Source organism: Rattus norvegicus, chromosome 17 (genome assembly GCF_021556685.1).
Source record: "Rattus norvegicus strain SHRSP/BbbUtx chromosome 17, alternate assembly SHRSP_T2T, whole genome shotgun sequence".
Classification (NCBI taxonomy): Eukaryota; Metazoa; Chordata; class Mammalia; order Rodentia; family Muridae; genus Rattus; species Rattus norvegicus.
In genome coordinates, this window is record NC_141550.1 from 48,728,209 (window position 1) to 48,754,256 (window position 26,048).

A 26,048-nucleotide genomic window follows, 5' to 3' on the forward strand; every position below is an offset into this window, starting at 1 on the left:
TTAACCTTTCTGCTTCTCCTGACAGAGTTCAAGACTTATTGGAGACTTGGCATTTTTCTAGCAGCATCACAAATGCTTTGCGACGTTTGTAGACGTCTTTGTGTTGCAAACAGAAACAAGGTACCAGTGTTAAAAATTCTGATTGGGGCTATGAAGAGCTGGAAGAGTGTGGATCCGCAGCCAAATTGTCTTGGCTGTCTTTAAATTTTTAAATATTGTCCACTTACGTATGTTACTTAACATCCTGGTGTATATTAGATATCTTTTTTGCAATATACAAATTGAACCCCTAGCTTCTATTAACACAAACCCACCAAGCCAAAGACTAAGAATGTCAACTGATAATCTTAGATAACTAAAGATTTCCTGTCCTATAGCAACCTACTTCCCTGATATTGCCATTGTTGTTTGGTCGTTGTTGTGTTCTTATTTTTCGACAAATTAACTATGTATCCCTAACAAATGTATGACTCCCTATATAGATTAAGCTGGCCTTGAACTCACAGATATCACCTGACTGCCTCCTGTGCTCTAAGATTAAAGGTGTGTCCCACTTGCCCAGTCACCAGTCTGTGCCTGTGCTTAAGAAGCATTTATTTTTCTTTTATGTGGGTGAGTATTTTGTCTGCACTATGTGTGTGCAGTGCCTGTAGAGGCCAGAAGAAGGCATTGTATCTCCTGGAACTGGTTGTGAGCCACATGTGGGTGTTGGAAGCCAACAAAAGGACCCTTTCCGGGGCTGGGGACTTAGCTCAGTGGTAGAGCGCTTACCTAGGAAGCGCAAGGCCCTGGGTTCGGTCCCCAGCTCCGAAAAAAAAGAACCCAAAAAAAAAAAAAAGGACCCTTTCCTGGACCCCAAAAAGAGAGGGACATATAACACTGTGATGGTGACAAGCCCACCCACCTTCATTGAACCACTAGGTATGTGCACTAAGGAACTGAAAGACCAAGAACCTCCAGCTGTCCCTGGGGTTTCAACCCAGTACAAACTACCATATAGTACAGTCCCATTGCTTTACACAGCTACTCTAATTCTAGTCTGTCCTTTTGTCCATCCATCCATCCATCCATCCATCCATCCATCCATCCATCTGTCCAATCCAGTCCTGGGCCTCACCTTGACAGTTCTATCCCTCAGTGTTCACCTTTCCGGACCCAGGCTGAATAGGTGATTAGAACTTTGCAAGTGTAGAGTTAACATATTGCAGACCCAGAGCCAAGTTATCTTCTGCAATTTTTAGTTCCATTCATCCCTCCTACCACCCACCACAACCACCTATCAGGTAATTCTTTTGGATTATTCTTTTAACAGACCCTTAGCTTCCATGGACAGAGAAACTAAGAGCACCACTAGACTGCACCTGAAACCTAGCGCAGATTCCCTGCTTTGCTATAAGCTGACTGACTACCTGATGCTCCCACCAGTATAATTTAGTAAATGTCTTAATTTATTAGTTTTTACTTTATTACTTTCTATGTCCTATATATAAAAATTCACCTGAATCCATGTTCTTTAGCCCTAGTCACTCATATTTGGCTCAAGAATAAATTATCTTTTATTCTCTGCAAAGCAAGGGACATGTTTTTCATTTAGAAAGGAAAATCAGAATTACTTTGTATACTTCAGCTAATAAACTCACTGAGCTTGTGAGTTGCTATGAAATAAATTCTGATATGATGTTTTTGTTGTTGTTCTTGTTGTTTGCTTGCTTGCTTTTTAATCTGGGAGCTAACATTGGGGTGTGATGGCATTTGGGAAAGTATCTGAAGAAATGAGATGTAAAAACAGGCATCACCCTTCCACAATCACTTCACCACTTGAAAATATTTCACTTTTCAAAGTGGGAGGTTGGGGTGTTGCTACAAACATTGTGGAAGCTCTCCTGAAGGTAATCAGGTCCTGTTCTAGGAATATGAGCATGCAAGAAAATAGAATAAATCCATACATATAAGATCGGCACTAGAAAAGAAACCATGTACTCTAAAAGGGATTCTGAAAGGAATTTAAGATCTTTCTTTTGCGTGATCTGTTTGTTTCTTTTTCTGGAAAAAATTGTTTTTTTTTGTTTTTTGTTTTGGAGGCAAAGTATGCAGATCACACAGGATTCCAAAGTCAATAGGGCTGGAAGAGAAAGGTAGGGAGAAAGAAAGGAGGGAAAGAGGAAAGGAAAGACAATGAAGGAAATAGCAAGAACTTTTGTAAGGCAAATGGAACGAATTTCCAGAAATTTTCTATTTTTATTGAATGTTCTATAACAGTGACAAAACAGGCTGTATTCATTCTACTGGTTTACAATATAGCTCCTTATGAGGAAAAACGAAATAAATGTTCAACTTAGGAGCCAACAAATATTGAGTGAAAATATAACAGAAAACAAACAGTATGTATTGTTGGACTTCGTGTTTGGTCAAACCAACCCAACCAACAGCAAAACCCACCAAATAGCTGATGACCTAGGTGCTTGTAGAGAAAATGAAAGACCCCCAGAGTGGGGAGACCCTCACTCAAGTCTCGGGATGATGCGATCCCCCAAGAACTCACACAAGACCGTCCTTGCTGTAATCACATGAGGTTTATCAATAGGAACCAGTGCACTGGGGTTGAGACTCGTATCCCATGCAGGGGCACAGGAGTTCAACCCCCAGTAGCCGGAAGAAGGGGTATTTAAAGGAAGAAGCCACAACCCAAGGGGGGCAGGGATGGCGTCATCGGAAAATGTGGAGAATACCAGTGAAAAGTCACAAGAAGAAGCTCCCTGTCTCTCAAGATTGCTTTTAAGATTGTAATCTAACTTTATGGTCAGCTAGTTCCTGGGAGAAGCTTTCTGTTATCTTTACTAGGGCCTTATCTTAAGTCCTTTTATCTAGTTCCTGGGACAGCAGGCTCAAGAAATGTGACGTTTTACCTAACTTACAGATAGAGAGCAGGGAATTTGAGGTATTTAGGGCTTCTTAGGGGTGAGATAGCATTTTTAAACTTCTGACTTTTTGGCTGTATTTTTAATTCTTTCAAAAGCACTGCCTAAAATGCAGCAAGCTGTTAGCACATCAGGAAGGAGTTTGGACTAAGGCGGTGAAATGATTATTTATGCGGCGGCCTGGAAGGAGGCGCTGTGGAGGCCACAGAGCTTCAGGGTTGCGGCACTCGTTGTGGGCCAGGCGCGTGGCCAACCGTGCGGGGTAGGCGATATCCGGTGACCAGACCTCCAGGACTCGCCGCTCAGTTTTCTTCAGGGTCCGCGGTCGTTTCCGCAGGCAGACCGACAGCACGGCAGAGCGAAATCGCACGTCCTCAAAACCACAGCCGTGCTTCCGCTTCTATGGTCAGTGTCGGCTGCTCCTATTAGAAAATTTTCAAAATCAATTTTTAAGAATATATGGTTCGATATTTCTTTAATAAAAGATCAAATCGGTACATATCTTTCGATACTGGGGCGAAAAAAGTTGTGTCAGAAGTGGGATTCGAACCCACGCCTCCATACGGAGACCAGAATCCCCAGATAGGGAAGCGAAGCTTGAGTCTGGCGCCTTAGACCACTCGGCCATCCTGACACACGATGGAAACTTGCAGATATTTTCCTGATATAGAGATCGCTCTAGCGCTCTAGCGCTCTAGCACTCTAGCTGAGGTAGCGACATCGAAATTTGTTGGAAACGCTAACAAAATATGAACACCTGTGGAGTGAAATGGAAGAATATTTAGCCAAGGAAAAAGAAGGAAGGAAATGTCCGTGCATAAAACTGGATGCAAATGTTTTGAAGACAGAGCGTCTGTGCTCTCCATCTGTCTGGTTCGCTCAGATTGTGAGGAAAGACGGAAAACAGGGTCAGCAGCCCTGGTCTCTGCTTTTGTGTCTCTGGCCCTCAGAATTCCACTATATAGGTCAGAGGCGCTGTATGAAAGCGACATTTAAGGGCCAAGTGCCACTCAGGGCAGAGCAGTGAACGTTCAGTATTTGAACTGTGGTATTATCTGGGGCTAAGTGCAGACAGTAGACACACATTGCAAATTTTAATCAACTTTGTACCGATCGAATTTTACATATTTTTATTAGCACGAAGACCTTTTTTTTTTCCACCTGCAAAGATTAAGTCTTTGTCTTTGTACGAAGAGAATACTGTTGTCTTAGTATGCCTTATCTTAGCTTTCCAGACTCTTGTTTTCAAAATCTATTTTAAATGATTAGAAAAAAAGTCGAGAGTCTAGTGAATAATGAGCCTCTCTCCAACATACAAGATCTGTTGTATTTTCTTTCACAAGCTGTTGCTCTTTGGAAAGAAAGTTATACAGGAAGTGAAGCCCAACAAGGCGTCATTATAATTAATGATTATAATTAAGGTACTTCTTGTAATTGTTTTTTTTCTAATTGCAAAGTCCATATAAATGATAGAAAATAGGAAAAAAGTCAAAACTGAAAATCGCCTGCAGTCTCATCTCATTAAAATCATATTTTTTTAAACATTTATTATATATAAGTACACTGTAGCTGTCCCATTACAAGATGGTTGTGAGCCACCACATGGTTACTGGGACTTGAACTCAGGACCATCTGGAAGAGCAGTCAGTGCTCTTAACCAGTGAGCCAACTCTCCAGCCCTAAAGTTACATTTTAATTAGCTTACAAAGTAGCAAGCTTTCATAAATCTTTAGTTTTGTTTAACCTGTTCCATACTTGCCTCTCCTCGGTCCCCATACCCAGCAATCCTACATTAGTTTTTTTTTTTTTTTTTAAGATTTATTTTCTATTTTTGTGTATATGTGAACTATAACTGCTGCTAACATTTCCCGTAATAATGTGAATCCTTGCAAAAACAAACAAACAAAAAATAAAATCTCCAAACGGTCATGTGTAGGGCTCACATTATCCATTTGCTTTCAAAGCAACGTAATGCAAACACACATGCATTCTAAGTCTGTGGTTCTCAACCTGTGGCTCTCAATTCCTTTGGAAACCCTCTGTCTTCAAAAATATTTATACTATGATACAAAACAGTAGAAAAATTAGTTATGAAGTAACAATGAAAATAATTTTATGGTTGGGAGTCACTGCATTAAAGGATCACAGCATTAGGAAGTTTAGAATCATTGTTCTAAGTAGTCAAATACTCTTTTGCAAACATTTTAACAACTAAAGGAAGGAATCTTGTCAGTTGGCTCCGAATGCCCCCTGTAGGCTCATATATTCGAATGCTTGGTCCTTGATTGCTCAAACTATTTAGGAACCATTAGCGGGTGTGACCTTGTTGGAAGAGGTGTGTTACTGGGGTTGAGTTGAAAGTTTCAAAAGTCTGTGCCATTCCCAGCCTGCGCTCCACCCCCCCCCCCCAACCCACCACCCAAGCCTGCACAGTGCAGACAAAGGCACAAGCTCTTAGTTACTGCTGCAGTGAATACCTACTGCCATGCTCCTGGCCACGATGATCATGGACTCTGATTCTATAGAACTGTACACCTCAATACATATTTTTTTATAAGAGGCCTCGGTCTTGATGCCTTGTCACAATATCAGAACAGTAAATGAGGCAGTATTCAACTCCCTTACATTTTTAGAAGGGAAATCACAAGATCAAAGTTTATCGATTTTTAATTGATACTGACCAAAAAAAGAAAAAAATCGTCTAGTCTAAAACTGACCAAGAAAGAATGCTAGGATTAAACAAGAAACTTAGGGATTATTGTTTTAAAAAAAAAGAGAGAAACCAAAATATTTTAACACATAAAACTGGACTTTAAAATAGATTTATAAGGTTTAGCATTTACATTGGATTTTTATACTTGCTCAGTAAATTGCTTTCTAAGCTTTTATTTTTAAAAATCTTATTGTATGCATGTGTATAGATGCATTGCTTGCATGTATATGTTGCTGCTGGAGTCCACAAATCTGGAATCCATAATGTGAAAACAAAAGATCTGTAAGGTTACAAAAGAAAAGCTCAGGCGAAGCATCATGTCTCTTATTTTTGAGTGCTCCTCCTGTAAGCCTTAGCTAACCTGGCACTTGCTGTGGGTGTGGGCTTGAGCTCTCTTTATTCTGCAACCAAGTCTGCGGGCTTGCGGCCTAAGGTCTTCCTCAAAACATAACTGAGATTTTCACTCAATAACATATCTTTTGGAGGAAGCATTTTCTACTGATACAGGGTACTGTGTTCAAACTCCCTTTTTAAAAAATCATATTTTAATTAGCTTACAACGTAGCAAGCTTCCATAAGGATTTTCATAAATCCTTAGTTTTAACTTGCCTCTCCTCAGTCCCCATCCCCGACAACCCTACATTAGTTTTTTTTTTAAGATTTATTTTCTATTTTTGTGTATGTGTGTGTGTTGTATGTTTTGTGTATGTATGTGTGTTGAGTATATGCCATGTGTGTGGGTGCTCGAGAAGGCCAGAGTAACAGACATTTGTGAACTGGTGAAGCTGAACTCTGACCCTTTGCAAGAGCAAGCAGGAAGTGGTCTTAACTGCTGAACCATCTCTCCAGCCCCCAATCCTACGTTTTAATGAAAGCATTTTCTACAAGAGGGGATTTGAAAAGGCCAGCAGATTACTGGAAGAAGTGGTAGAGACCAGAAAAAAAAAAAAAGAAAGAAAGAAAGAAAAAAAAGAAAAGAAAACACTGACAGGTGACTGCATCAGTTAAAAATGAAAAGACTGGGCACACAGTTGTAATCACTAAGGCGGAGGCAGGAGGGTCAGGGATTCACTATCAATCTAGGCTACATAGGCAGTTCAGCAACACCATACATCTATATCTATCTATCTATCTATCTATCTATCTATCTATCTATCTATCTATCTATCTATCTATCTATCAGGACTCTCTCAGAAAACCAACAAACCTCCAAGCCTTAATTCTCTTCCCTGTCCCATAATGAATTATGGAAACTAAACCAAATTTCTTGCACTGGTAAGAAAGAACTCAGTACTGATCCCACCCTGAGATCCATGTGACCTTTATAAAGAAATTCATAAATTTCCCGAATTTCCCATATTATGTCCAGAATTTTCTTTGAGGTATGATGGGAAGTTTGAAACAAAGATGAAGGGAAATTCAAAATGGGATTCAACATGAACTGGTGATTGTTGACACTGAGAGAAGGTGCCAGGCTTTACTGTATATGCTATAAGAGACATGAAAACACCCGATGTATATACCTTCATATACCCTACTCCATTTCAAACTTGGAGTATAAAATTAACCCCACAGAAGGCAGATCTGAGTAAATTTACACTTCAATACAGAAAATGAAAAGTAACACAGAACATGTTTGGTTTTGTCAACTTAGCAAAATCTAGAATCACCCAGGAAAAGAGTGTCATTAAGGAATAATTTGGTTTAGATTGGCCTGTGAAGAACTTTTCTTTTTCATTCTGTGTATGGGGTTTTGCCGCCATGAATGTTTATGTGTCATATGTGCTGGTGCCCAAAGGCACTGGATTCCGTTGAACAGAAATTATGTGGCTATGAGCTGAAGTGAGAGTACTGGGTCATCTCTCCAGTCATATTGAGAAATTTTGATTTGGGTTGAAGTGGGGAGATCTATCCTTGCTGTGGTCAGCATCTTTTCATGGTCTGTGCCATGGACTGAGTAAAAAGGCAAAGGCCAGCAGAGCACTGGCAAGCATGCATAAATTTTCTCTGCTTTTGGCTGTGGATGTGACTAGCTGCTTCAAGTCCCTGCCACACTCTCCTGCTCTGATGGACTGCGTGAGAATAAATTCATTCTCTCCAAAGTTGCTTTTGTTGGGGTATTATTTTAATCACAGAAACCATAAGTTAAACTGAAGCAGAACAATAGTGTCAGTGTGTCCACACACCTTGAATACAACCCAGTAGAGTCAATTCCTCAATAACAGTCCCACCAGTTTGTGATTTCTCACTATTTTTCAGAGAGCCCTCAGACAGGAGGAAAATTTGGGTTAGGCAAAGGACCAGGGTTTAATAATTTAAACAGCACAGTTTATTCCTGGACTGAGCTATGGATACTAGTCTCATGTCCTTGGGGAAAAGTACAATGGTGATGAAGCCTTGCTTTGCATGATTTGGGTTCTGGGTTTGATAAGCGTACAGCAGGAGGAAGAAGGGTACAGGAAGGATAGTGTGTTGACCTCTCATTTAGCTTCCACTGGTTACTATACTGTAAACAAAGGCCACCAGCAGTGATGTTTCATTTATTCCCATTCTTTAGATGCCCTCATTTATCCCTTACCGTTAATTGACCTTAACTTCCTCAAGGACAGAAGTTATCTTGTGTCTTCAGGTTCAATTGCAGCACCCAAAACTGGCTAACTACATATATGAGCCAAAGAGTCATTGTCATTCACTGAAAGGCAACAGCATCCTTGGCACACTAGGCACCACTTAGGCACAATAGGTTTTTATTGGAGTGGGGGCAGTCGGGGAGGTAATTTCTTTATACATATCCTTTGGTGTGGACTTCAGATAAAATGTAGTAACAACTTTCATTAGTTATTTGGCAGCTCTTTGTCCTTAATTTCATACTAAATGGTTGAGAATTATCATGCATATCCTCTATTCTAAATGTATTGAGCACCAGGTTTTTCCTTGTTTAGTTTCCCTTTATCACCTGAGTGTCTTGTATAGGTACTGTATCAGGAGAAAATGAGCAGTCCAAGGTATGTGCAGAAGAGACGGCTCAGAGGATAAGAACACTGCTATTCTTCCTGAGAGCCAGAGGTCCTAGCAACCAAATGGTGGCTCATGACCATCTATAATGAAATTGGTGTATACATAGGGAGATGGGAGGGGGATATTAAGAGTGCTAACCCTAGTATATATATAATATACTATATTATATATAGTATATAATATAATAAAATATATATACTATATATAATATATATATTATATAATATATAATTAAATAGATCCTTCAAGGACCAGGAGCCTAAAGAATCTTACTGATCCTCATGTCTGCCTTAAGAGCTCATATTTTGATTCAGTGAATGAAAAGATAGTAGTTTATGGCTGCACGCCTTTAATTCCAGCACTTGGGAGAGAAGCAGGGGCAGTCTGCCTGAGTGAGTTCTTTTTTTTTCGGAGCTGGGGACCGAACCCAGGGCCTTGCGCTTGCTAGGCAAGCGCTCTACCACTGAGCTAATTCCCCAACCCTCACTTAGATTTAAAAAAAAAAAAAAAAAAAAAAAGTGAAGGTTTTTGCTTATACATATGTATATATGTAAACCACTTCTGTGCCTGGTATCTGTGAAGATCATAAAATGGAATCAGATTTCAATACTGAGAACCAAACCAGGGTCTTGTACATCAATTCTTAACTGCTGCATCATCTCTCCAACTCAGTTTGAGGGCTGTTTATCCTATTCAAAACAGGACTTTTTAAAGTTGAAATCTTAAGTACTCATGAACCCACTACCATGAAAAGCAAACACCAGCTCTTGGCTGCTTTCTCTTGGTCATCTTCCCACACACTCAAGTAATGGCAACCCCTTTGTTCATAAACTTAACTGCTATCTTTTTCACTCAACATTAAATTTCACCTCCTATGAAAATATCTATTTGTGTGGTGTGCACGTGCTCTCCGTTACATACCATGATGCATATGTAGAGGTAAGAGGAGAAGCATTTATACATCTGTAGAAGCTAATCCTGCACTGGGAAAGCCACCTGGGATATTTCCTAAGAAGCAGATGAAGAGTTGGGACGTAGTTCATTTGTTAGGACACATTTACTAATGGCCTTCAGCCATGGGAGCCCAATGCTAGACTAGGAATGAGTATATTTAAATGTGTACGTAGCTAAACAATCTAATATTCTGAGGACATACAAAAGCAAAGACCTAAACTCCTGAGATTTTTTTTCTCAGCCTCACTGTAGCAGGAAATCTAGAATCATTCTATCTACGGTAGATATTAGAATGAAGTTGTTTTCTAGGTGTACATCTAGAGTTGTTTTTCTGAAGGAGCTTCACAGCCTTTGCATGTGACTGTGGTCACAAGATGGTTGTGGAACACTTAGGATGTCTTTCATTGTTGAGTACTTTGAACAGTGTACAATAAGGACTAAAGTTGCAGAGGTGTGATGCTTCCCATCAGGAGCTGTGTTGATTAGATTAGGACCTTTACCCAAAAACAACTTTCATGAACAACCCATAAATATACTTTAGTGTGGCTGTTCAAAGATTCAGCCCATAGAGGCTGGAGCTCCCTGCTGCAAGGCCCTAAGTGTCTCTCTTCCTTCAACAGTCCTCGGTAACATGGGGACACCTAATTTTCTGCAGCACATGGTGACATCACCCACAAACTTGGGCTGGTTGTTTTTCTGGGAAGCATGTTTGAGACCTCTGATCTATTCCACTCAGGGCTGCATTATTTCAGAGACAATTTAAAAACACTCAGCTCAGCTTGTGGCTTCTCCCTGCAAATCCCAGCACCCAAAGGACCAAGTTGGGAAGATCACACCAAGTGTGAAGCCAGTGTAGGTTCCAAGAGATTCTGTCTCAAGAACAAAACCTCACACTAGTAATAACCCACACAGGCCTGAAAATATTTCTCAGTGAAATTAGAAGATCAGTCAACACAATAGTTATAGGCCAGGCATAAGGCAAAGTAGCTTCTCAGCATTAGTGACCGGGTACTGAGAAACCAGGTGTAACACTACTTGGAAAGAAGCTATTACGTCAGAGATTATGGCCCCACACTGAAAAATCAATAGCCACTACCACCACCTCTTACCCAAGACCCAAAATAGAACAGCAATACAAACATACCTATTCACTTTATTTTTAAATGTAGTGTTGGAATTGAGTCATGCTAGGGGAATTGAGTGCTTGTGAGAAAATGCCAAGAAAACAAGACAAGTCTTGTAACCTCAGTTTCTTCAAAAAACATGTACTTAGAATGTTTCCATATTCCTCCCAGGTTTAGAGATTATTCATTACAACTGGTTATTATTATCTGTTTAAATGCCTGTATAGGAAAAGGATGTTTCTTGCCACGTATGGCTTGTCCTTAAGATTGTACTCAATGTAAACCTTCCTAAACCCTTAAAATTATAAATTGTCTGATGCTCAAAATAAAGTTGGTTATTGCAGTGAGACGTTAGTCCACCTCATTTTTAGGCTCCCTTCTCCCAGCTTGAAGCACCAACTGGAGTAGTAAACAAAGAAAGACACGTCCCAAAAGGAAGCAGGGATAAGAACCATGGTAGGGCTTGCTCAGGGATTTTAGCTTCTGGCTCCGAAGACCATGGACTGGAGTTGCCCCTAATGGCACCCTGCCCCCAAAAGGATACAGTGAGGGCCTGGAGCACTACCTCAACATCTCCAGCTGGCAAACACTCCAGGGATAAGCTTAGATAATATGCACTTAAAACTAAGATAGACCTTTCAACAGAATGAAGGGAGCAAAGAGAGTCACTGAGGCAGAGACACTGGTTAAAATTTGTCACTACATAGGCAGGGACATTTTACACTATCAATGTAAAAATAATTGTAACCCAGAGACACTGGTTAAAATTTATGCCACTACATAGGTAGGGTCATTTTTCACTAATAATGTCAAGTACTTGTAACCCAAACTAGGCCATATTTACAGGGTTAGTAAACTAAGTTCATGAAAGAAAAACTAAAAGGGGTGTATGTCTTCCATCCTGGGTTCCTAGAAAGGAGACATGTTCCAGAAACCTCTCTTCTCTACTGTTATAGTAAAATGGACCAAAAAGCATCTTGGGGAGGAAAGGGTTTATTTGGATCCACTTCCACATCACAGTTCATTATTGAGTGATATCAGACAGGCGCTCGGGGTGGAACCTGGAGGCAGGAACTGAAGGATTACGAGAGGACCACTGCTTATTGGATTGCTTTTTAATAGCTCAGGACCAAGATGCAGTCTTGGCCCTCTCTGGACCACTGCTTGTACTGACCCTGAGGAAACACTTCCCAGAAGATTTCACCTCAATAGTGCAGGCCTTTTACATCTGTATTCCTCTCAACACTCTTATTTTCCAAACCAAAGTTACAAATACTTCCATAATCTTTTCCAAAACATGGTTAGGTCTATCATAGCAATAGCTCATGAATCTGGTACCAATTTTTTAAGTTGTTTCTCTATTGCTATGTAAGCACTAAGCAAAGCACCTTGGGAGGAAAGGTTTTATTCGGCTTCTACTTCCATACTGTGAGCCACACTGAGAGAAGCCAGGCCAGGAATCTGGAAAGTGGTTCTCCAAACTCAAATCCTATCCATATTATGTACTTCAGTAACGTGTGAAACAAAAACAAAAAGTGTGAAACACAAGAGGAGAAATCTGGTTTTTATTTCTGGGAAATAGCAATACTTTTTGTTACATCTCACAATCTGCAAGGGAAGGGAAAGTGAGTAGAGATCGTGGATGGACATCTTGTCTCTCACTGTAGGGCATGGAAGGTGAGGACACCCCGCTGGATAGACAGGAATCAACAAGACAACAAGATCCCTTGTGCCTGGGGTAGGACTACAGGCAACAGCACTTGTGGTCTAAGTTCACTTCCTCAAGGAGAGGTCTCCATGGAATGACCATGATTCCCAACATGGCCAGAAAACCCATCAATCCCACTCATAGGGCAGATGATCAAAGGAGCCGCACTCTTCCCTCCCGAGTAACTTAGGCTGAAGTAGGGCCGGACTGGCCCACAGAAGGTAGCATGAGAGAAAGTAAAGGTATGGCATCTCTCTGTCACATTGTAGAAGGAAACCTCACCAGCATCATAGTCCAAGAAAATCCCTACCCTCTGGAGAGGGGTCCGCAGGGGGAGTGCAGTCATCGGGGATGTAAGAGCCCAATATTCTTTCCCATACCACAATGACACTGCCCAGAATCCATTCTGGGGGGCTGAGGTCACCCCACCTTTTCTGCACACTGAGTCTTCACAGACACCTATGGTCCACTTGGCTTTATCGCCCACCTCTACCTCCCAGTAATGTCTCCCAGCGATGAAACATGGAGAGCCCAAGACACAGGGAAACAGATTGAACCGCTCAGGGTTGTCTGGAAGATCCTGCTGGAGGTAACTGTACCGTACTTGCCGAAGATTATCTGAAAGAATCAGGCTGGGATAGGCTGTGTCTGGGTCCAGGGTCACGTCAACTGTAGAAGACAAGGGGAAAGTCAGTTGAAAGCCAGAAGAATTCACTCAAGACCACCTGCCATTAAGACCACCTGCCATTTCACCTACTTCCCCAGAACACAGTGAGAGATGCCCACCAAAGGTGACATTATATGATCAAACACAGTCAACTGCATATTTAAAAAATTACTGTTGGAACCAAGTATGGTGACACACATGGGAGAGCGAGGTAGGACTATTTTCTGGGGTTCCAGACCAGCCTATGTTGCATGGCCAGTGTTATATAGCAAATGGCCAGTGTTATATAGCAAGAACCTGTCTCAGAACCTAAAAAAGTTATTTAGATTAGCTAATGGCCTCTGTGTAGATAACAATGAAAGTAATAGTTTTATTCCCCATTCCTTTTCTTGCGTCTAAGGCTCAATCTCCTTCATAGACGACATTTAAAACTTCCTCACGTATGTCTAATTCCTGAATTTGAAAGCTTAATATTACCTTTCAAATCATGCTTGTATTTCTTCTGAGATTTTGCCCTGAACATCTACTCTACTCAAGCTTTCCCTTTAATCTTTTGAGACAGAATCTATGCAAATTAACTACACAGCAAAAACTGGCCTTAATCTGCTGATATCCCTGCCTCTGGTCCCCACAACTGGGCTCTGGCTGTATATCTGTACATATGCAACTAAAGGATTCAAACTGAGGCAGTCTCAAAGGACATATAATAGTACGTAGGCTCACTGGGCTTTTAATCCACTCTTCAACATGGTTTGTCTTCTAGCACCTACCTGAGTATAATTGAGCCTCTCTCAACTCTGAAAGACAAGAAAGAAAAGTTACTGACTGTGTGTCTTTCTAGGAAACATGTTAAGTAAATGCAATTTGGTTAAACAAACAAACAAACAAATAACCAAAACAAACAAACAAACAAAAACCCCACAAAGCACTGGAATCCACTAGTATTTCGGAACACCTGTGTCAACTGGGTACTGACTTCTTCATTTGACACTATGACTCCATATCTGCTTATCTGCCCAGGAATTCTTTCTCTTTTAAAAAGATAGTCTTACTATGTAACTCAGGCTGCCCTGAAACTCACTATATGGCCTGGGCTGGCTTTGAACTCATGGCCGTCATCGCTGATCAGCTGTAAAGTACTAGGTTTACAAGCATGCACTTCTATGCTTTGCACATGCAAGGATTTTTAGGGTTGGGGGTTTGGGAACCTTGGCTATACAGATAACATGTGTGAACTTTGTAAAACATGGTATCAGACCGAGCCAAGTTCAAGAATTCCACCCTCCAGAGAACCACTGAATTCTGCAAAGGCAAAAAGTTCAAATGCATGACATATATATATATATATATATATATATAACTCTTATCTTGTACGAACCATCTTTGCTGTAGAGGCTGGGTGGCTCAAATGACACCCACTGCCATCATTAATTTATGTGGGATTTCTAGCTGGCCAAGGATTTCACATAAGTCTTTGAAGTGGCAAAGGAAGAGGAAGAGAAACAAGAATCAGATCAAGGAAAGCCACTTCCGGTTACTAGCCAATGACCTAAATGTAGCTGAGGAGTATGGATATGACGCCACACCTGAAGGTCTGAGCCAGGAGACCACTAAGTAAGGGCTAGACTGGGCTTTACATTATGACTGTCTCAACCAAACCCAAGCTAGAGCAACCATGTCTCAAGTAGGGAAGCATATGTTTGTGTGTGGCATCACAAATCTCACTGCACACATAGTCTGTTCTCTCCTTACACCTTTATGTAGGTTCCAAGTATCAGACTCAGGTCGTCAGGTTTGCCCAGTGAGTGACTTCACATACTGAGCCATCTTGCTGACCCCCCTAGACTCTACATACTCAGCTTCTTTCCAAGACATTTGAAATATCAAGAGCTCAGTAAATAAGTAAATTTACCTTGGATCTTCTCCATATCTGACTGCATTTTTTCTAAAAGCAAAAAAAGAGATTCGGTTTATATTTCTCTAACTGGTTGGAAAATGCATCAGATGACAATGATAGCCACACATCCAGAATATAATAAACCCATTTCCTCTCCTCATATTACCTGTGAACTGTTTTAGACTTTCTGTCAAAAACAGACATTTTTGGGCAAAAATATGGATTTTCTCTTGTAGATCTGGAGGTGTGATCCAGGGCTCAGGGATCCTGATTCTTTCAGCCCTAAAATAAAAACAACAAATATATAGATACTGACAATACAGCCTCCCCCTCAACAATGTTTTGAGGAAAAGGGGGGGCAGGTCCCAGCTAATCGTCCAATACAAGTAGGCAGTCTTTACAATTAGCTTCCACTAACTTTTACGACTTTCCTCTAAGTCACAGTGAGAGACGACCTTACTCATTCCTATCTCACCCAAAGCGCTAGCTCACAGCTTTGCAAATACCAAGTCTTCAGTGGGGTATGTTGGCTCCTCCTTGCAATACCTGCAGCACCCAGGAGGCAGGAACATAAAGTCACTGCTTGTCCAAGGCCATCTAGGGCTACTTAGTGAGATCTTGCCCCAAACCTTACAAAACGAAGGAAGCAGAAATGCAAGTCTTCAAAATTAAAATGAATTATGAGGCTGCCCTTGCCCAAAAGCCATTGGTATTTATAGTGGGTAATTCTCATTCATATTCTCTCTCTCTCTCTCTCTCTCTCTCTCTCTCTCTCTCTCTCTCACACACACACACACACACACACACACACACACACACACACACACACACACACAAATTCTTTAAATCTGCATAGACCTTATTGACAGTTTAGCTGCCAAAAGTTTTCTTGGTCTAAACGATGACTACATTTTGGCACAATGGGAAGAAATCAGTCTTTGAAAAGATTACTGACACCATACCAGCCACAGAACTATTTAATTACACATTTCTTATAAAAAATTTTATTATGCTTAAGTCTCTTGTCAATGAAACGTTTGACCTCAGAACTCATAGAGCCAAACCTATTTTTTTTAAAAAAAATTTTAATGGGTGATGGGGTATATGCCTTTAATCCCAGCACTCAGCAGGCTAGCCTGGTCTACAGAGTGATGATGTGTGTGTGCCTACATGTGTGCCTTATACTTGAATGCCTATCTAGAAAAGGAATCCCTTGGACCTGGAATTATAGGTAACTTACAGTTAGGTGCTGTGAAACAAACTCCAGTAGCAAGAGCTCTTAACTGCTAAGCTATATTTCTGTGGTCCCCAAGCCTAATCTTTACAAATTTCTAGGGTTTGAGATAGTGACCCCCTTGTAAGGTTGATGGCTTGCCATCTGAGTCCTGCATCAAAATCCAGAAAATAGAGTGGGGGATATGGATTAGTTGTAGAGTGCATTCCTGGCTTGTGAATGGCCCTGCATTAAATACCTAGTACTGAAGAAGAGGAAAAACAAGACAGCACAAAACTGGTCATGACATGCTCATGTCTGTAATTTCAGTGTAAAAGACCAGGGCAGGAGGATCAGAATCGAAGACCAGCCTATCAGAAAAAAAAGCTTGTCTCAAGACAAAACACCCACATCTAGCATACACAGGTCTTACTTTCCTGGGCACATGACTGGGAATGTTACAATTTCCAGTTCCTCTCCAACCCAGTAGCTATGAGGACCAGTTATCTGCATACATGTCCCAGTCTGTTAACACAAACTACTTCCCTTTGTAGTGTTTTAATTGTCTTCCAAACCCAGCTCCCTCAGCATTAGTCTCCCCCCTGTAGGTACTCTCACATTAAACACCATCTTTCCGAAGCCCAAATATCTAACTTGCAGCTGTATCTAAATTGTCTCACATTCTAGCCTGCTCCAAATTTTTCCTTTCTGGTTTGACCTCTTTCCTCTCTTCCTTTCATTTCTGATGCTGACAATCAAACCCTAGCCCTTTAATGGCAAACACATGTCACACCACTGAACTATGCTCACATTCCATTAGACAGCACAGTAGAGAAGTGACTACAGCTGGAATTCATATGACCCATCGACAATTTAACACCAAGCTGGTCACGCCTTAGGCTGTATATGCCCTATTACAGATTAAGATAACAAAGTGGGAAAGACTCTAGCACCCTCACGAGTGAACTCTCACACCCAGCACCAAATTGTCAAAAAGTTCCAAAGTGTGTTTTTGTTTTGTTTTATTTTGTTTTCGAGACAGGGTTTAGGGTTTCTCTGTAGCCCTGGCTATTCTGAAGCTCACTACATAGACCAGGCTAGTCCCAACCTCTAGAGAGATCTGCTTGCCTCTGCCTCCTAAGCGATGAACTAAAGGTGTCCTTCATTAGGCTGAATCATGTTATAAAGTTCCACTGAGGAGCTAAGTTTCCTTTAGTTGTCTGAAGGATAGACTCCATTAGGGTACAGACTCAGTCAGCCATCTACTTCCCAGGCTAGTCTCCAATGGGGACTTACAGATATGAGCTCAGACAGTCTTAGTTTATATCATAAGGGCAGAAAACTGTACCTGCTCAGAGTGTCTCCAATGTCCTACAAGAAAGAGAAAAGGGAAACCATGAGATGATATGAGAAATTTGAGCTTTCTTCCTAGTGTTCACTGAAAACCCAGCCATCTTGGGGACTCTACAGACAAGATCAATTAGGACATAATTCAACCTCAAGGACCTAGAAATCAGGCAGAGGAAGTAAGGATTTACTAACTCAGGCATTCATTCTACTCTTGGGCCTCAGATACCTGTCTGTGCAGTGTACTTAGAGCAAAGTGAGTTAACCACAAATATACATACAGAACAGCCACGCTTGCAACAAACTCCTGTTTACTCTTTCTCTGTTTACTACCCTTAATGTTGTACGTGCCTAATTTTCAATTTCCTTCTCTTTCCTGCCCCCTCCTATCTCTTTGTCTTTTTTTTAAAGATTTATTCATTTATTATACACACACACACACACACACACACACACACACACACACACACACACACACACTGTAGCTGTCTTCATATACACCAGAAGAGGGCATCAAATCTCTTTATAGATGGTTGTGAGCCACCATGTGGTTGCTGGGAATTGAACTCAGGACCTCTGGAAGAGTAGTCGGGTGCTCTTAACAGCTGAGCCATCTCTCCAGCCCCTATCTCTTTGTCTTATAATTTTGTTTCATCTGCAAAACTGGCTCATACATGTACTCTCCAACCTCTTTTCCTCCACAAAGTCTCAACTATCATTTTAAAATTTTATTTTTTGTGTGTGTGTTTGTGTGTGTGTGTGTGTGTTGTCTGCACAGAGAGCTTAGAACAACTCAGTGGATCTCCTGGAGTTAGGTGTAGGCAGCTATAGCCAGCTCATCCGAGTGCTAAGAACTGACTTCATGTCTCCTAGAAGAGCAGGAAACACTCAACAATTGAGCTATAGTTCCAGTCCCACACTTATTTTCTATTTTGCTTTTTCCCACTAAGCCATGCATATTAGAAGCCACTCACTAGTTTACAGGTCCTCTTGAGACAGAACATCACTATACCATTACTATGTTTAGCCCTGGCTGGCCTGAAACTGGCTATGCAAACCAGGCTAGACTCAATACCGCATTGATTCCCCTACCTCTGCCTATAGAACGCTGGCACTATGGGTATGCAGCACTACTTCAGGCCTCTACTAGTTACCTTTCTTTTTTATATTCAGTGGGGAGTGTTTATCTGACTAAATCAATCTTTCAGGTTTGATTGAAGTTAGATTGTTTGCAATCACAGACAATAACACGAGCGCGCGCGCACGCACACACACATAATGTTGAAGCAATAATTTTGCTATGTATTTTCATACTTAGTCTGACAACTCTGATTCCTACCAGCAGATCTAATGACCTCCAGAATGCTTTGCTCTTCTTTTTTTTTTTTTTTTCCCTTTTTTTCGGAGCTGGGGACCAAACCCAGGGCCTCGCGCTCGCTAGGCAAGCGCTCTACCGCTGAGCTAAATCCCCAACCCCCTTTGCTCTTCTGATATGGGACACAGTGTAGTTTTAGTTGGCGTACCCTCCTTTTGTAAATGCTGGAGTATTGCTTACATTCATGGGCCAATTTTATGTTTCTGCAGCTTGTCTCTTTTGTGAGTTTTGTGAGTTATCCCACAGAATATTCTTTTTTCTTCCTCAGACAAGGTCTAATGTGGCCCAATAAGGCTTAAACCCCTGATCCTCCTACCTCTACTTTCCAAGTGACAGGGCTACTCTGTAGCCTAGGTTGGCCTTGAACTCATAGCAATTCAGAGTCAGCCTCATAAATGTTGGAGAGATGAGCATGAGCCACACACCAGGTCCTCCCTCCTGATGCTGTCACTACCTAACTAACTCAAGTGGTTAAAAGTTCCAATGAAGTTTTAAACAGCGAGCAATAGCTTGCAACTTTATCACTTGGGAAATTAGGTACAAGCTAAGTTAAAGGCCAACCTGGCTTATGTGAGACTATCTCACAAAACTGAGAAATGAAACACAGGTAGGTAGTGTACATTTTGCCTTTTTTCTGACCTTTGTGCAGTTTGCTTTCCCAAAGACTTGGATAGCCAGACTTTTTCTCCTGATTGAATCTTTGTACACTCCAACCATCCAGCTCCAATTTCATGATTCACATAGCAATAAATTTTTCTCACATCTCTAAGTCTTCTCCATCATCACCTGACTCTGTCACCATCCTCCAATCGGTTCTCTACCCTGACTCCCCATCACCATCTTCCAACAGGTCCTCTACCCTGACACTTTCCATCCACTCCACCTGGTTAACTTTCAACTCTAACATGGTTCCTTTGACTGTTTTACATAAAGTCACCAACGGTGACCACAGTTTTAAATCAAATGGTTTTGGCTCTGATATTGTTTAGCATCAACCACATCAAGACTGTCATCTACTCCTAGCACCCTGGTCACTCTGACTCACAGGTCAACAGTCCCCTTTTCAAACCCCCCCTTCCTTCTCTCTCTAGCAATAAAACAGTGACACTTATTGAGACCTAAGCCATCTCCTCTTATCTTGTTAAAACAGGCTAGTAAACTTTTTCTTAAAGAATTATATAATAAACAGTTTAGGCTTCATAACACACACACACACACACACTCACTCACTACTGCTGATGTAGTGGAAAAGCAGTAATGGATGTTATGTGTATGAACGAGTATGATTATGTATGATAAAAACGTATAGACACCTATTCTCAGTTTCATACAATTCCACCTTGATGAAAAACATTCTCTTCACCTTTCCCAAACATCTTAAAATAATAAAAACCTACTTAGGTCCAAGCAGCAGCAGAAATTAATGGCAGGCCATAATTTGCTCAGTACTGTGGTGCCTCACCATCCCTCCAAATGGCAATTATTAACATGTGTGATAACCGTTTACTTATTGTCTGAACTTTACACTAAAACACAATAAAAGAAAGCTCATTCACTGATCATTTAATTCCTGTGCCCACCATAGTACTTAAACATGGAAGATAAGACAGGAAGGCAGGCAAGCAGTAGCTCTTACCCTGGGAAAGCATTTGGCTTCCCTCAGTTATGCTAGCACAGGTGATTTATATTCAGGCTAACTGTACCTGTTGTCCACACAATGTCTTTGGCTGTTGTTAAAACTCGAGTATACAGTAAAATTACTGGATGATGAAAGGGTTTTGAATGACATGTGGCCCAAATGTTTTATTATACATAATCTATTCTGAGTAAATAAGATTAATGAGACCCTAAGACTGTAGAGCGAAGTGCAGGAAAGGCCCAAGGACTAGGTTTTTCTTTTACCTTTTCCATGACGAAATGCAACTGAAGAACTGAGTTGTGTCAACCACAACTTCTAGTATACAGGTTTTCCTTCCAAAATGCTTAACACTTTAGCAGTTAAAAGGGACACAGGGAATCACAGGAATGTTGCCTGACAAGGTAAAAGCTGCCCTGCAGCGCTCTCCTGGTTACCTGCAAGAGCTCCCTCGTGGGCTGCTGCTGCTTCTCTTCCAGTTGGGCAATCAGGCCACTGAGGTGGGAGATGTTGCAGGAGAACTGAGTGATGGCACCGTTGATGCTATTATAGATGGCCAAGTCTAGCTCCTCAAGGCGAGCCAACAGGCGATACTCATGTTCCTTCAAAGAGTGATACAGCTGCTCAAACTCCCAAACAATTTTTTCCCTCTCCATCTGGGTCAGGCTCTGTAAATGACAAGCAAAGGTAAGAATAGGAAAGGCTCACTGTTAGAATCCTTCAAAATAACCCCCATGACTTAACCCAAAGATCTCACCATTTCAAGTTACATGAAAACAGACACTATGCTCACCCACTCACTTTCCAGTCTACACAGACACGTGCCGACCACGGACTGAATTACTTCAAATCTTAATTAATAAACAGTCTCTAATCTTAAGGGACCCAGTCAAATCAGGGTCAGGTTCATCCACGGATAGGTAAAGACACTGAAACTCAACTGTCTTCCTAAAGTCCATGTTTGCACAGGTCTTGTAGAATGCCATGTAAGCATGAACTAGACAGGCTGTCTAGGCTGAGCAAATGGCACAGGCAATAAAGTGGGGAGAAAAGGCATTGTTCTACATGACTGGAGCCCATGAACATCTTGCCTGGCAGGCGGAGTCATGAAACAATCACAGTGAAATGGCAGGGTTAGGTGTGCACTCTGTGGACATGACCTGGTATGATCGAGCAAGCACAAGTTTCCTGGATGTGTTTACTTGGTCTCAGTAAGTAATCCATGCCCTGATTTTTTAGGGGGTGCTTATGGGTTCCTCTCCATACAATGTTTCTATTGGTTTGTCTATCTTTCCTACATTTCTAATTCCTCCATGCCTGCATTCCTAGCACTTGGAAGGCAGACAAGGCAAGACTGGAACTTCAGGATCACTCTTAACTATATAATGAACTTAAGATCAACTGGGGCTACCTAAGACATCCTAAAAAACCTAGAGTTCTAAGATTATAAACCAAGTGTGGCAGTGCATACTATAATTCCAGCACTTGGGGAGACTAAGGCAGGAATATGGAGAGTTCAAGACCATCCTGGATTGCATAGTGAAACTATTTCTGAATAAACAAATGGTCAGCAAAATGGCTCTAGAGCAGTCAAGAAAGATTTTACTTGAATCCAGCCAAACCCACTCATTTATGTATTAGACATGGCTGTTTTTGAGATGCAATGACTGAGGTGTTGTGATTTAGCTTGTGTAAATTAACAAAGCTAAAAATACTTATTACTGGCCCCTTTCAGAAAGTTTGCTAAAATCTGACTTGAATTCAACTGTTCCAAGGGCCCCTTATACCTCTTTTAACCTGGATAAGTCTTTCAAAGGTATAAAGTATACAATATAACCTTAGACAAAATTAAGGCTAAAGATCAATTTACTGAGTATATCCAAAGCAGTGTGACTGACACACTGGCACAAGTATTTCTCTCTGGAAAATCCTCCCAAAGCTGATATGATACATTGTATGTTTAAGTTTAGTCTACACAAGATCACTGAGAAGTTTCTTCATCCTGTTTTCAAGCAAGAGGTGTCAAGATCGCACTCACTCAGAGACAGGATGGAGCTAAATGATAGGAATGACAGACACCAAGGGGAAATGCTCTGCTTAGAAGTTTTCATTACACCCTTGCCAAGGCTATCCTGATGCAATGCCTCTCTGCAGGCTGGAGACCTGGACCCTTACCAGGAGCTCAGCTCGTGCCTGCTCCCCCTGTGCCCTCCGTCTCTTCTTCAAGTCTTTCACTCTTCTTAGGTGGTCCAGCCGATTCTGGATTTGCTCCTGAAGAAAGTAAACAGTCAGCCAATTCAGAATTTTGCAGATCTCAGCATCAAAATAGCTACTCTGCTTATGACACAGGAACCCAAACTACAGATGCCAAGGCCGGGCTGGACTCTGTCCTCAGACCACAGTGCCATTCCTGGGAAGAGCCTAAAGCACAGGGTCCAGCACAGCTGTTTTAGAAATTTGTTAAACTCAAGCCACCTACCAGTTCCTAGAAGCATTCTGCACAGGTTATGAGACATCTGGGTAAAGAGGCTCAAAAGGTAAGCTATTCCTCAGACGAATACAGAAAAAAATGATTTATTTTCCTCATGCACAGAACTGGTAAGCATTACTAAATTACAACTTTATTTCCAGTGAGTGAAATGATACAGCTTTGTAAACGTGACTGACATTTGGATGAACTCACATTTAAACAAATCTAACTGTTGGTACATATCCCTGCAGTCCTCAAAACAGACTCATTATCACTTGAGAGTTACTTTATATGTAACATTTTCGAATTACTGTGTAGCTGTGCCAGTGTTTATTCAACAAAGGCCTCTTCAGGTCCTGTGAGTTCACTTCCTCTTCATTAAGTTATCTCCCGAGTCTGAGAGTGGCTAAATGATTTACTCAAGCAGTAAAGAGCTCTGTTCATTTCCATTAGGTTCTAAAACAGGTTACAGGGAAGCGCTGGGGGCTTAGATTAAGTGATAGGCATCGGTCGATGTGAATTCGGCCAGCCAACAGGGGCTGTCTGGTTTGATATCCTGGGCCAGAGCAAGTTCGAGGTGTTCAAGGCCTATGGAAGTGGACATGGCTCCATGTGCATCTCCTTTGTCAAGGGAGGGTCTCCTCGCGCCGTCCCAGCCGCGGCACGCGTTGAGGCAGTTAACAGGGGGCGCTCGGAGAAGGGGTGGGGGTGGGGACGCCTCTGGCCTCGCCAGCTACAGGTTCTCCTTCCGAGTCTGAGCGCGGAGGCTCCGCAGCCGACAGGGAGGAAATGACGGCGGTGGGCCCCACGTCCGGCTCGCCATTTTCTCGGCGGCAAACCAGGAAGCCCCCGGCTCTCCTCTTTGTCCGCCGGCCCGGCCCTACCTTGAAGCCTTCCACAGCCTCCTCCAGCGGCAGCACGCTGTGGCCACGGTGCTCGCGCGAGCGGTCGCACACCACGCAGATGGGCATCTGGTCCTGCTCGCAGTACAGCTTCAGAGGCTCGCGGTGCTTCTCGCACACGCCCATCTCGCCGTCCGGCCCCGACGGCCGCTCGGTGCGCAGTTGCTTCACCAGCTGGGTCACGTTGGCCAGGTGCCGGTTGGGCCGCATGTGGCGCTGCGGGAAGGTCTCCCGGCACTGCGGGCACGACACGTTAGTCTCCGCGGCACCCCAGCAGCGGGCCAGGCACGCGCAACAGATGTTGTGGCCGCAGTCGAGCATCATGGGTTCCACAAAGTATTGAAGACACACGGGGCAGGTGGTCTCCTGCTGCAGGGACTCGGCCACGCTCCCTGAGGCCATGGCGCGAGCCGGCTGGGCCGCAGGGCATGAGCCCGGAGCCGAGCTCTGGCAGAGCCCGGCGCTCTCTCTCGGCTTCTCAGATCCGGAGCGGGGTGGGGCCTCCGGCGCGGGGATCCTAGACGCGTGCGGAGCTCTGGGGCGGCCAGACCCGTCCCCGCACAGCTGCACCTCACGGACAGCGCGGGAAGGCCTGGGCCCCAGGGCCCGGCTGAGAGCCGAGCAGAGGGGTGTCGGGAACCCGGCGCTGCAGGATGGCTCACCGGGCAACGTGGCCGCGTCGGAAGGGATCCCAGGGCCGCGCAGACTCCTAAGGGCCGAGCGGAAGAGGTGGGCCGGGGGCGGGGCCTGGCTTCCCGCGCCGCTCTCCTCCGGGGCGGGAAGGCGGGTTTCCTCGGCGCAGTCCTGGAGCCCCGGTACCCAGCCCGGGAGTCGGTGGTGGTTGCCCTTTGCAGTGGGAGCAGGGTGTCCCTGGCAGTGGGGTCGGGATACTCTAAGCTTTGGTGGATCCGTAGTCCTTTGCCGGGTGTCTTCTTAGTGCCTAGGCCTTGGCTCCTTTAAATGCAAGGTGGCTTTGCATAAGTGCCGGAAAACTGGGCTGAGAGACCAGCTAAGCCCCTCCCAGTGTGTGAAGCACTCTGAAACACACCCAACTCCAGGCGATAATAATCGCCAGAAAAAGGTTTTATTATCAGCAACTTTTCTCAGTGGCAGAAATGGAGAAGCCCACTTCTACTTCCACCCTAAAGTAAGTTTGTTTATCGTTCCGAGCCTCATTTTCTTCTCGCGTGAAATGGGGGATTGATAGAATCCAGACCAGAGTGCTCACCAGACCCTGATACCTACTGAAGTCCTTCCCCTTCTCTCTAGCCTTCCGGCTACTAGGGAGCTGCCTCACCGAGAGCCCGCTTGTGAGTCCCTAACTTCTTAACAGGCTCCTCTGGTGCCCAGTTTCTCACTTCCTCAAGTGAAGTAGCCAGACCAGACATATCAAAGAGCTACTTGATGACACACTTCTTCCCTACCACCTGCTGAGGAAGGAGCCTGGCCGCGGGTTCCTATGAGACCCTAGAAGAAACGACCCTGATTCTGCCACGTGGGCTTCATTCTCGAACACTCCCCAGCCCCCACCTCCCCCTGGCGCCTGTGGCGCGGCCAGAAATTCTGATTGTCCACCGCCTATCTGCCTATGGCGCTAATAAAGTTCTTACTCCCAGCAGTCTGTTTCAGTGTCTTCCTTGAGCCCCCATACACTGTTGCTTTCAGGAATTTTCCCCATCCGTGAGTTAAACTTTTTAAAACACAGCTTGAGCCATAAAGATTTTTATCCATTAGTTTAAATGAAGTGTCCAGTGCATTGAACGGCATTGAGTAGAACCTAAAACTTGCTTGTTTCTGCCCAATTGAGAATTCTGCGACGACCCGAGGAGGTCTTGTAGGCTAGCTTCTTATCACAGAATAGATTTGCAGTTCTGTGCCCTGTCACTTCTGCCGTGGCCTTTCCTACTCTCCTTTGGGATTGACTCAGTGTCTGGACAGGGAATTTCTGTATCCAGAGCATCACTTCATTGGATTCTGCTCGGTTCTTTCCCTTGGGACAAGAAATCCGAGGCACTAACAAGTCTTGCTCACCCAAGCCTCCATTCTCCTACCTGCCCTTTTGAAACTCCAGGCTCAAATAATTCAGCACACTTCCAGTAAAAGGTA

At 43.0% G+C, this 26,048-nt stretch overlaps 1 protein-coding gene and 2 non-coding genes across 8 annotated transcripts; 1 reads left to right on the forward strand and 2 right to left on the reverse strand.

The window, feature by feature from the left end:
• Positions 1-2,218: 2,218 nt before the first annotated feature.
• On the reverse strand, positions 2,219-24,645 carry Trim27 (tripartite motif-containing 27). 5 transcript variants are annotated; one of them, XM_087590126.1, is made up of 9 exons: positions 23,925-24,645; positions 22,746-22,841; positions 21,008-21,238; positions 17,561-17,583; positions 15,166-15,281; positions 15,015-15,047; positions 13,873-13,899; positions 13,044-13,104; positions 2,219-3,340 (listed from the first exon to the last, which is right to left on the reverse strand). In XM_087590126.1, the coding sequence occupies exons 1-9, from the start codon at positions 24,342-24,344 to the stop codon at positions 3,325-3,327; spliced, it is 1,023 nt and encodes a 340-aa protein (XP_087446252.1). In that variant the 5' UTR covers positions 24,345-24,645; the 3' UTR covers positions 2,219-3,324. The 5 variants fall into 5 exon arrangements, 4 of the variants coding, with proteins under 4 accessions (XP_087446252.1, NP_001128446.1, XP_087446253.1 ...); XR_015640714.1 differs by lacking the exon at positions 2,219-3,340 and adding an exon at positions 14,481-14,574 and having other exon boundaries at positions 12,266-13,104; NM_001134974.1 differs by lacking the exon at positions 2,219-3,340 and having other exon boundaries at positions 12,264-13,104; positions 23,925-24,635.
• Positions 3,448-3,552, reverse strand: Trnal-caa2 (transfer RNA leucine (anticodon CAA) 2). Its single transcript has 2 exons — positions 3,515-3,552; positions 3,448-3,493 (listed from the first exon to the last, which is right to left on the reverse strand). It is a non-coding gene; the product is annotated as a tRNA-Leu (tRNA).
• Positions 23,859-25,560, forward strand: LOC134482717 (uncharacterized). Of its 2 annotated transcripts, none has more exons than XR_015641681.1 (2): positions 23,859-25,089; positions 25,212-25,560. It is a non-coding gene; the product is annotated as an uncharacterized LOC134482717 (transcript). The 2 variants fall into 2 exon arrangements; XR_015641682.1 differs by having other exon boundaries at positions 25,276-25,560.
• The last annotated feature ends 488 nt before the right edge of the window (positions 25,561-26,048 follow it).